Source organism: Myxocyprinus asiaticus, chromosome 47, assembly GCF_019703515.2.
Source record: "Myxocyprinus asiaticus isolate MX2 ecotype Aquarium Trade chromosome 47, UBuf_Myxa_2, whole genome shotgun sequence".
Classification (NCBI taxonomy): Eukaryota; Metazoa; Chordata; class Actinopteri; order Cypriniformes; family Catostomidae; genus Myxocyprinus; species Myxocyprinus asiaticus.
In genome coordinates, this window is record NC_059390.1 from 22,741,235 (window position 1) to 22,754,128 (window position 12,894).

The 12,894-nt window shown below is 41.0% G+C and overlaps 1 protein-coding gene across 1 annotated transcript in view; it reads right to left on the reverse strand.

Moving 5' to 3' along the window:
• LOC127436827 (thyrotropin-releasing hormone-degrading ectoenzyme-like) overlaps positions 1 to 12,894 on the reverse strand; it is a 173,021-nt gene that overhangs the window by 22,878 nt on the left and 137,249 nt on the right. The window contains exons 12-13 of the mRNA XM_051691262.1: positions 10,139 to 10,272; positions 9,840 to 9,895 (exon numbers count right to left, since the gene is read on the reverse strand). Coding sequence (XP_051547222.1) covers positions 9,840 to 9,895; positions 10,139 to 10,272 — 190 coding nt within the window. The remainder of the gene's footprint in view (positions 1 to 9,839; positions 9,896 to 10,138; positions 10,273 to 12,894) is intronic.

Sequence of the window (12,894 nt, forward strand, 5' to 3'; positions counted from 1 at the left end):
ATCAAACACCATCCACTGTCATTTACAGCAGCACAGATCAAACCCTGGATGAAGTATTTCAGCAGGATCTTGTGCTCTGGTCAAATGACACATCATGTTTCTAGAACACAATTAATTCCAGTTTTCAAACACGGCTTGTCATAGCTGCCTCCATTTATTTCTGTTCCACGTTCTCTCTTACAATTTTCCCTTCTGCCTTATTTAAAAACTCACATGAGACAGGAGAGACAGAGGTGGCCTATATCCTAAGACCAACAACAGAGGAGAGAAGACATTCTAAAAAAAGCTATTAGTGCCATTTGCTAAGGCAACCATGCACACTTGCTCTTTGCCCTGGCACAAAAATGGTGTTTAAAATTAGCGCTCTCACGAAAATTGGATAAGATGTTGCGCACGGTTGTTGTGCGTACCGCTGCACTTTGCACACTCATGAAAATAGAGCCCATTGTCCTTCACACTAAAATCACAAGTCCAGTCACTTAGAAAAGTAAGAGCACACCACTCCTTAACAAACCACACGATTTGAGGCATCATTCATGTTTGTATTGCATACAGTGCAACGTACAGGTATGTGTGGGAGTATTTGTGTAATCGAATGTGTATGCGCACAAACTGTGGGTGTATTGTATGTTAATGAAGTGGTGCAATTTGCTATTTTCCTGAGAAATAGGTTGTTGCGTTAAGACGTTTGAAAACAACGTCTTAACTCAGAACAAAGTTTAAACTCTGTTCCTGCATTTGCAGTTTGGAGATTCCACCAGCAGGTGGTAATAAAGTTCATGTCCAAACTCTGAAAAAATCTAATTATGTCCCTGATGATCAGAGTTCTAGACATCTTATATGAAACAAAAAATTATGAGATTTGTATTATCTATAAGTCATAGTTTAGTTTTCAATTATTATTATTATTATTGTTTAAATGTACAATTGTATTTATGATCTAATTTGGAGGCCTTAATGTATTTTAACACCTGTTGTCGAAGAGTGATTTTTAAGTCACTGCAATATGGGCCAGTGGAAAAAGCTGTAGAGTGTAAAATGTTTGGAATTGGTAGGCTATTGTAACGTTGCTGGCAAAGACAGGCAGACGATGACGATAAAGTGAAGAACCCAGGTGCAGTTTATTTATATGAAGCGTGAAAACCAAAGACGTGACTACAAAACATAAACATGAACTAAACTAGACTTGCGATAACTTGACATAACTTAACTTGACTTGACTTGAATTCCAAACAACGTTACATAAACACAAAACATGAACAAAAAACACATCTAGATGTGACATATCCCCCCCTCACTAGGGACGGCTCCCGACACCCCAAAACATAAACACTAAGTTCAATAGGGAGCTGGGGGGGGGGTGCGGCTGTGGTGACTTGACTACATGGCATGACGTGGTAACATGGCACGGCAGGATCACTGACTTGGCAGTGGTAGGCGTGGATGCTGACTGTGGAGCAGAGGTGGGCCTGGACCATGGAGCAGAGACGGGCCTGGACCGTGGAGCAGAGGCAGGCCTGGACCGTGGAGCAGAGGCTTGCTTGTGACATGCCATGGAGCAGACCGAGGTTCAGCTGTGACATGGCATGGAGCAGGCTGAGGAGTTGCTGTGACATGGCATGAGCAGACTCAGGCGTGGCTGTGACATAGCATGGAGAAGACTCAGATGTGGCTGTGACATGGCATGGAGCAGATTCAGGCATGGCTGTGACATGGCATAGAGAAGACTCAGACGTGGCTGTGACATGGCATGGAGCAGTCTCTGGTGTGGCTGTGACATGGCATGGAGCTGACTCTGGCGTGGCAGTGACATGGCATGGAGAAGACTTTGGCGTGGCTGTGACATGGCATGGAGCTGACTCTGGCATGGCTGTGACATGGCATGGAACTGACTCAGGATCAGGGGCAGAAGGTGGCGCAAGCTCTGTGACCATGACATGGGACCCTGGCTCATCAACCATGATGAGGGACCCTGGCTCATCAACCATGACGTGGGACCCTGGCTCGCCGACCATGACGTGGGACCCTGACTCGTCGACCATGACGTGGGACCCTGGTTCATTGATCATGACATGGACCTTGGCTCGTCGACCATGACATGGGACCCTGGCTCGTCGACCATGATGTGGGACCCTGGCTCATCGACCATGATGTGGGACCCTGGCTCGGCGGCCATGACGTGGGACACTGGCTCGGCTGATGTGGATTGATTTTCTCTTTTGAACTAATTCAAAAGGCTCTAATCACAAGTTAATGACGTACAGAGAAACATCATCTGGAGTTAATACACTCCACTGAAGATTGACCAAGCTAAATGTGATGTTAACTGCAATAATAGTTTTTGTGGTGTTTGGTATAAGTTTCATTTACAGTAGTTGTAAAATTATTGATTTTCTATAATAAACTCTTTTTTTTATTTGTTAATAAATGTAAAATAAAAATAATGATTATTTAAAAAGTTCCTTAAACAGATTAAGTTTTTTTTGTTTTTTTTAAATTTATAAGTGTGTTTATTATAGAAAATGACAATATTCTGAATGAATATTAGCCAGCTATCTTGAATGATGAAAACACAGTAAAAAATAAATAAAATAATAATACAAAATAAAAAAAATAAGACAAAACACTATCTATGCTAAAGTGTGGAATACATTAAATGCGCACATCTAATAGTGTCACTGGGGGCTGAGCCCCCCCAAGATTTAAATCCTAGAATCGCCCCTGCCTGACAGTCATCAAGGACACAGTTAATGCACAAAAGATCATAATTTTCAATTCTTCTAATTCATTGCATACAGTTCATTTACACTACCAACTTCTCATGAATGTGCTGTCTTGGTTTATGTCACTGGTGCTCGAGGAAATGGACTATATAATAGGATGCAGACAGTGGAATAATAACCGTAGAAAACGTCTTGGTTACTTTCGTAACCCTCGTGCCCTGATGGAGGGAACGAGACGTTGTGTTGATGTAGTGACACTAGGGGTCGCCCTTGGGAGCCCCAAACACCTCTGATCTTTGAGAAAAGGCCAATGGGAATTGGCAAGTGGAATTTGCATGCCACTCCCCCAGACATACGGGTATAAAAGGAGCTGGCTCGCAACCACTCATTCAGGATTTGTGCTGAGGAGCCGAGACAAGGTCCCGGTCATTTCAGTGGGTAGTTCAGTGTTGTGGCAGGAGGGACACAACGTCTCCTTCCATCCATCAGGGAACGGAGGTTAAGAAAGTAACCAGGACGTTCCCTATCTGTCACTCACTCAACGTTGTGTCGATGTAGTAACATTAGGGGTCCCTATACGAAATGCCACAACTAGCTGAACTGTGTTACGTGGACTGGTGGTGTGAGACGGGCAGACCACTGTGTGCCTCGTAGCCAGCACACCTGGTCATCATGTAACCTCCCCCAACGCCCTACGAGCATCGTACGGTCACCTGCACCTCGGGGACAAGTCTTCTTCCAAAAAAGAATGGAAATCGATCGACTGGGGGCCATAAGTGTCCACGTCGAGGGGGAGTCACTCCCAAGGGGAAGACACCACAGAGACCACACCCTGCCCAAAGGGGAGGAAATGTGTGGAAATATGTCACATGGTCTTACCGAGTTTTGTCGGCAGTGTCACATGTGGAGAAGTTGCCGTGGTAGGTCCTACCCAGAAAGGACAGAGCTCTACAAACACGGCGACCGGGGCAGAGGGGACTCTGCCCAAGGAAGATGCGGGATTACCAACGGGGAAACCGTCTCACGGAAGACACATCACATGGGGTTACAGACCGGTAACCAGTACAGGGCCTACTTGCACACATACTGGGCTGGCATCGAGTGTCTCTGCGAACCCGCCTGCCACAGGGCTAAGGAGGATGGACATCCAGGGTCCACGGTCTCGTGAACACAGCTGGGGGGTAAAAGTGCACGTCTCCCCCTCCAGGAGGGGAAAGGCGCTATGCACAAGTGGTACACACGGCCAGTTGTCCCGTACACTTACCTGTTCGTACCTGACAATGCACAGGACGAAACCGGCTCAACCCGGAGATTGTAGAACCTTGCGAAGGTATTGGGTGTTGCCCAACCCGCTGCTCTGCAGATGTCTGCTAAAGAGGCGCCATTGGTCAGGGCCCAGGAGGCCGCCACACTCCTGGTAGAGGGCATGTCCTGGGCGTGATATGCCAAGGCGATGGCATCAATGACCCAGTGGGCAATCCTCTGTTTGGAGACAGCGCTCCCTTTCCGCTGTCCTCCAAAGCAGACAAAGAGCTGCTCAGAGCATCTAAAGCTCTGCGTGTGATCCAAATAGATGCGCAAATCGCACACTGGACACAGCAAAGACAAGGCTGGGTCAGCCCCCTCCTGGGGCAGCGCTTGCAGGTTCACCACCTGATCCCAAAATGGGGTCGTGGGAACCTTGGGCACATAGCCCATTCGGGGTCTCAGGACCACGTGAGAGTATCTCAGACCAAACTCCAGGCAAGTGTTGCTGACAGAGCACACCTGCAGTTCCCCTACCCTCTTGATGGATGTGAGCGCAGTCAGGAGGGCAATCTTCAAGGAGAGGGCCTTTAGTTCAACTGACTCCAGGGGCTCAAACGGGGTTCCCCACAGACCCACGGAGAGATCCCATGAGGGCATGAGGCGCGGTCTGGGAGGGTTCAGCCTCCTCGCACCTCTAAGGAACCTGATGATCAGGTCGTGCTTCCCGAGAGACTTACCATCAACTGCGTCATGGTGCGCCACTATAGCGGCCATGTACACCTTCAAGGTGGAGGGGGACAGCCGCCCCTCCAGCCTAACTGTAACGACCACAACCAGGAATTACACACAAACGGAAAGGCATCTTTAAAAAAACACTCTACGTGAGTGCCACTCTTTTACAAGGAAAAAATATACTCTTTTAGCAAAAGAATATACTCTTTTAGCTGCTGAAGCACCCAGGAGCCTTCTCTGCACTCCACCAGTGCACGAGAGGGAGAAACCGCTGTAAATCCAACAGTGTTCCAGGTGACTGGATCGGCAGAGTAATTCAGCTCACTGAATACAATCGCTCGGCTCCGAAGAGAATATCTGAATGAGTGGTTGCGAGCCAGCTCCTTTTATACCCGTATGTCTAGGGGAATGGCATGCAAATTCCATTCGCCAATTCCCATTTGCCTTTTCTCAAAGATCAGACACAACATCAAGTGAGTGACAGATAGGGAACTTCAGAATTACATTGCACGCAATGCATACAGTACTTGCGCCTTGACTTAGCACATGCTAGTACGAAAATACAAAAATTTCATGGCCATGCCCTCTGACTTTGCATATCTACAATCTCAGGAAAAAGGGTACAGTTTAAGGTACAATGACACTAACTGGGGTGGTTGCCTCAAGAGTCATTTTTTTGTTTTTTTTTGTTGTTTATTTGGCACCTCTAAACTAGTTTATAACATGTTTTGGGTACATAATTGAACCATAATAACTTATTGTGTACCTTTAAAGAAACAAAAAGAAAAAAAGATATACCTTTTTGTCTCCAAATATGTAACCAAAACAATGGTACCATCCCAGTGACGTTTTTTTTTTTTTACCTTAAACGGTAACTTCTTTTCTGAAAGTATAAGGACCAGAATATCATAGAGACTTGGAGGTTGGCTATTTTGACTTGTGCAGTATGCAACCACCCAGAAAACCCTAATGCTCATCTAGCACCCATCCCTAGAATTTTGTGGTGAGATGTACCAGGTAAGCAACAATCACATATTCTTCAGAAAATGTAAAAATACATTTGAGATTGCATTTATGTTATCATCCCTCACCTGTGTTGTGGCTTTCGGCCCACCTCTGGCTTATAATGCAGGAAATTAATCTTCATTCATCATAATTTCATTCAGGGTGCATAAGCGCCTAGTATTAAAGGTCAGACAAAAAGTGATCAGACTTGGAAACGGACTCATTAAATTCCTGATGACAGGTTCACCAAACACACATTTAATTGAGACATTAATCACAGTTACTCACAGACACCCACTGTTACCTAAGGAGGGTTTTAACAGAGAAACTCATTTGCAATGTCCTGAGAAATTAATTTACAATCCATTAACGTCAGCAACAAACAAGGTCAAGATGTGGTATAATGAGCAATAATTGTAATAAAATAAACAATTAATTAGTCTATTATTGTGAAAAAGCATAATCATAAAATTCCTGTGTGTGTAATGGTAATCCATTATTTAAATTTGATGCCCTAATTTAAGAGTGCTAGCACTAAGTGCAGCACTGTACTTTAAGTCATATGTGTAAAGTCAGTAGGCATGGACATGAAGTTTTGGTATTTTTGTGCAAGCATGCGCTAAGTCTATGTGCAAGTGGATTTGGTGAAATTGTGCGCAGAAAGCGCTAATGGGCCAGGTCAAGTGCAATTTAATTCAAAGGTTCTTTTCCGGTTATTGCACCATCTGTGTCCTATTAGTCTATTCCCTCAAGCACCAGCAATATTAACAAAGACAGCACACTCATTAAAAGTTGGTAGTGTAAATGGATTGTATGTACTAAATTAGAAGAATAGAAATATGGACTTATGTTCTTTTGTGCATTAACTATGTCCTTGTTGAATGTCAGGCATATTTCTATGACAGTGACACTCTCCATATATATGCATAGCAAATCTGATTCTCATCAGGATTTGGATGTACTCACCGAAAAATTATAGAGAATATAAGTATTATTAATAATTTTCATCTATTCACACACAAATCATGACTAGTATTAACAGAGATTGTATTGCCATGCACTTCACTTCTACCGGCCAATTTTGATTTTGAAAAATGAATTTATTGAAAACATTTTTTTTTACCAAAAATATTTCTAAATTCGCACAAGAAAAATACACTTCAAACAAACAGAACATATAATCAAATTAACAAAGTGTTCAAAAACAATCATACCAAATCAAAACATTTTACCCTAGTTTTTTCCACCGGCCCCCTTTGCAGTGACTTAAAAATCATTCTATGACAGCAGGTGGAAAAACACCAAAACAAATTAGAACATAAATACAATTGTAAATATAAACATAATAATAATAATAATTGAAAAATAATCCAGGACCTATGGATAGTTCAACACAAATCTCTTAAATTTTAGTTTCATAAAACGGAAACAACTGTGATTTTCAGGGACATTATTTGATGTTCCACTATATTTATTCAGAGTTTGGACATGAACTTTATTACCATCTGGTGGTGGAATCTCCAAACTGCAAATGCAGGAATGAATTTAGATGTGGTTCTGAAATGTCTTTGCACAATTACCTAATTCTCAGGAAAATAGCAAATTGCACTTTGCACCACTTCATTAACATAAAATACATCCACAGTTTGTATGCATACACCCACATACACTTCCACCGACTCCCATTTGCGCTGGCACGGAAATTGCGCTTAGAGTTAGTGCTCTCATGAAAATGTGATAAGACATTTCAGAACCACATCTAAGGCACTTCTGTTGCACGTGGTACTGTGCTTTGTGCATTTTGGAAACAGAGCCCTTGAACTTTGCTTAAAAAAGATGTACATCATTACTTTATACAGTGAGTGTCTAGTTATATTTAGTTTTATTGAATGTTTATCTTGAAGAAATGTTGTAATCTTTAGAATAAATATGCTACTTTAAATAAAACAGTGTCGAATAACTGATTAATTTAGACTGAATCATTATATTTATTCAAAGAATACTATTTAAAAAACTATTTTTATAATTTATATTTAACTATTTTAGATATTCTTCTGTATGGAGGAAATTAAGAGATTTAAAAACACACTCCTCATGCCTGTCATTATATTTCGAGTCATCTTCTTTATAACCACATCTCACACAGCAGTGACTGGTGGCCAATCAGTTTCTGGCTTCCATTTATTTTTGAATTATTCAGCTTTATAATCGAGGGATGGAGGGGATATTTCATTAAAAATAAAAGAACACAAAATTTCCATAAAACTATCATGAAGCATTGAAGTTTTCTTTGCTTTTGATGATTAAGTTGTTCACAATTTAGCAGTGTGGTGATACACGCATACACAATCTCTGTGAAACATGTTTACAAGACATAAATATAATTTATCATTCACACAACCCCTCCAGAGGGCAAGTGAGGGGAATGATAAGAGTGAGTGACTCCATAACATTGAGTGACATGATTCAGCATAATTCAGCACATTTTATTTGTAGATCATGATGAACAGATTATATATAATGTTTAATTTAAAATACAAGAGTCATAGAAATGGGGGGGGGTTCATTTTGATAAATACATTTTGAATGCATGAGTATATAAAGACCAACTTAACATCCTCCTGAATATATCATTGACTTCTAAATTGGCCTGTAATTGTAGCTCATTTACACAGAGCTTCAGCAGAACATTTCAAATAGACCTTTTAAGTAACTCCATCACACTGACTCAAAAGAGTGCTTACTCTTCACAAATGTTTTGTATTAGAAGAAAACAAAATAATAAACAAAATATTATCTTGGAACCTTTTGTTAATTCTTTCTCACTGTTGTATCATCTGACAGATTTGTTGACAGGTCTTGTGAACTTCCACAAACAAAACTATGGCAACAACCTGCTTCACTGCGATGACGCTGATATTCAGAAACAGATCAACATTTCTATGAAAGTTTAATACAAGCTGCTAGTGATTACAGTAATAACTGTGAGCTGTTAACAGCAATGTTTAATTGCCTGATTTTGGATTTAAAATAACATTCTAGTTTAGCAGAATCACAGCAAATACCCACAATAATCTCAAGATCTATTTTAACACTATTATCTGTTGCATTAAAACATGTAAAATATGACTTGAATATAAAAGGATTTGCCTTCAGTGCTGTTAAGTTTCAATTATCCAGCTCGCTTAAGTAAAAAAAGCCCAGCTGAATAAAGAGTCTAAATGAATATGACGCACTACAACACAGAGGGAACAGGTTTCCATTCTCAGCCCAGAGTGACAGCATTAAGCTTAACTTTCCCTGTGGATGTTTCATCAGTTGACTGAATCATCATGCTCAGGAAATAGCTGAGGCCGTGTGGCACCCTTGTCCATAAAAACAGAATTCTCTAAGTGACTGTTAAAGCTCAACACAAGCCACACAGCGCTGGCAGATGAGCCTGTCATTTCAGTCTTATGAACAGGGCTGCTAATGCTAGCAGAGCAAAACCAGCAACAGCATCTGGCAGCTTCCTCACTTAGTTTGCAAGGAGCAAAAAAAAAAAAAAAAAAAACTGTCCACAGTTAAAGCATTTTACAATCTGCACAAAATAGTGTCATTGGCCTCCAGTCAAGAAGAGCTCTCCCATTTCCTGTGACTGAATGACAGCCATGCTATTATTTAGTGCAACAGCACTATTGCTTGTGTGATATTGCTCAATTTAAACACTACTTTGGACCTGATAAATTAAGTCATTCAGATTTTCATATCTAGCTTTGAGTTATTGAATATTTACACAGGCTTGGCTTCATTTAGCAGAATTAGTTATTAGAGTATTAAACACAGAGGACCACAGGGAGAGCAGATTTTCCTGTAGGGACTAATGGCAGATTGGCAGCCTGTGGCATTAAAACCCCTCAGAGGACACTCTGTCAGAGAGGATTGCTATTGGAATGTCTCAGTTCTCTCTATCCAATATGATTCCTGTCCTCCTCTTTCTCTCTCTATCCCAATCAAGGGGATTTTCCTCACCATAATGACTGAATGAGTCTGAATGGAGTGAAACATGTCCCTGATAAGACTGTTGATAGTTTCAGGCTCTCTGAATAATTCTACAGGTTTCCAGAGGAGCCTGTAACAAAGCGAACTCACCTCGCCAGGTTGAAGACATCATCGATCAGACCAGCCCTGTTACCCACGGAGATGATCTGCAAAGTGAGCAGCAGAGAAGACATTTATAAAAACAGGATAAAGGTGGGAAGAATATATGAGGAGAACAAGTAAAAGGGTGGAATCAAAACACAAGCAAAAGATGCAGAAATTAAACTGCAACCTGAAGACTGTGGGGACAACAGAAGTCAAAAAGGAGAGGAAGGAAGTGAATGGAGGAATATGGAGTGACACAGGTGAAATGAAGGAATCTCTTGCTCAGGGAATTGTGGCTGCTGTACCGTTGGGTTGGTCATCAGCTGTTGAATGAGAAGTCTCCAGTTGTTGAGGTCGTAGTTCACTCTGAAGTAGCCTGTTTGATTGATGTTGCCCAGCAACCATGTCTCCCCGTCCATGTGACTTACTCTGTGCATCTCTATAAATAAATAAGTAAAAGAACATAAACAAATGTTTAATGACACTTCTGACACTTTTTGTATTTGTAGCTCAACAGTGCAGTTTTAATGACCATAAGTATTGAGAGAATACATGGAATGTTGGAATGTATAATTTATGCCAGTCTATTTACATTTGGCAGAATCTTTATCCAAAGTAACTTGCATTCAAGTACATTCAAGGTATACATTTATCGGTTTGTGTGTCCTCTGGGAATCAAACCACAGACATTGACATTCCAAGCACCATTCAATTTGGGTAACTGGAACTATGCTGCCCTGTCATATACCTACATTTATATGAATTTTTACCTAAAATATTGATGTTAAATAAAATAATAATAATAATAATAATAATAATAATGGGAATGTTATGCATGAACAGTGCACAAATACATAACAGCATACAGGAGATATAAAGACAGTCTAGACATTGACAGACAGATGTGAATATTTTTAGATAACAGGACGTTTTTCCTGACTGCACATCTAATGAAGCTGCTCTCAATATGCTATATAACAGAATGATGAAACGCTTCTCTAGTTATTGAATATCAATGTACTCTGAACTACTTTAAGGAAATTAAAATGACTTGTCACTGACAATCAGGGACTAAAAACAAAATGCTTTTTCATTTTGGTTCGTTCTGAGCAGAAACAATATTTTTTCATACAGGTTCTGGCATTCTGCTGCCTCCTTTCAAATCGGTAACCGGTTAGAATGAAATTAAAGAATGGTTAATAACGTTCTTTTTTTCTGTGCTAAGGGTGGGTGATATACCAACTGCAGTGTTACCAAATCTCTAAAGACAAAAAGGACTTTGTCTGGAAAAACAAGTTCAAAATAAGGGACTTTCTTCAACCAAAAAAACGAGCAATTCAGATTTTTTCTTCTGATGTGGGTGAATTATCAGCATACAAATACAAGCAAAGTGTACAGTAGTCTATATAAAATAATGTATTTTCAATAAATGAATTCTTAATATTAAATATACATGAAAAATATAAAAGAAAATATGAAAAAATACATCTGGCCATCTAAAATCAATTAATAGCCAAAATCTCTCTCTCCTGCATGTATGCACATACTACTTGGGCGTGTTTGGACTAAATGTCATCTTATGTGGGCTGAAATATTTTATTTTAACGATATCTTTTAATTACAGGTCTGCTTCTCGGTCAGAATGCGGCAGTATCAAATCTGTATTAATGCATCATATCTAACAATAATTCAGCGAAGACTTGGAAACAACTGAGAAATTTATTTTCTACCTCGATATTTTTCCTTGTATCAGAATTAACTGTGCTTTTATATGTAGTAATTATATATAGTTGTCTAAAAGGTCTTCAGTATGTCACAGAAGGCTATATTCACAACATGCATTAATGCAAAGAAATGTGTGATGCAGCAGTTCCCTATCTGTCACTCACTCGACGTTGTGTCGATGTAGTAACACTATGGGTCACTCTTGGAAGCCCGAGACACCTCTGGTCTTTGATGAAAGGCCAATGAAAATTGGCGAGTGGTATTTGCATGCCACTCCCCCGGACATACGGGTATAAAAGGAGCTGGTATGCAACCACTCATTCAGATTTTCTCTTCGGAACCAAATGGTCATGCTCACTGAGCTGAATACTACTGTTCATTCACCTCTGCTGGATCTGACGGCGCATTTCAGCGGCTTCTCCCCCTCTGCACTGGTGCACTGCAGAGAATGCCCCTGGGCGCTTCGGAAGAAATAAAAGAATATATTTCTCTAAAAGAGTATATTTCTCTAAAAGAGCGGCACAAACGGAACGTCTTTTTAAAGACGCGTCTTTTTAAAGATGCTTTTCCAATTGTGTGTTATTCCTGGTTGCGCTAGTTATCTCTCGCCTTCTGACGGTCACAATCACTGTCTTTTGTGTCTGGGCACTGCTCACGTGGAGACAGCGTTCGTGGATGGTCATGTTGTTGGGCCTCATGTATTCAGATAGAAGACAAAGGCAGGCCTAACAGTCATAAAAACATTCCTCAAGCCCCCACATTCTAAGTCGTAAATTTTACTGATAAAAATCACGCCAAAATCAAACAAAGGGAGTCCAAAACAGATTACAAATCCATGAAGCCTTGCTCACTAAAGGAACTTTAGTGCTCCTATTGGATGAGGCACACAACAGAACGTCCCTCAAACATGACATCATCAGGACTTCAAATAATTCTGAAATGCTTCCAGAGTTGCTTCCAGCGACTTAGTTCACCGAATACGGACGTAGCCTTTTGCTGCTCTCCGGTGCAACCTCGTGGCATAAGGAAGTAATGTCTGACTTGAAACTGTAGCCATACAATCTCCATCTCGCTGGACGAGTTGAGATTACTCTGGGTTCAACCGAACACTCTAACGGATCCGAAGGAGACCGCCGAGCAATTCGCATCTTCATCCGTTGGCCTACAGAAGTGAAGAGATTAAAGATTTCTCTTCCATCTTCAATCAAGTCGACATTTCTGAGTTCTCCACCAGCCCGCCGAGAATCAACAGCCGTACCGCCTGCCGACAATCAACAGCCGTACCGCCAGCCGACAGCGCGAGGAAACGGCCTCCCGTCATCACACGAGCCTCAAG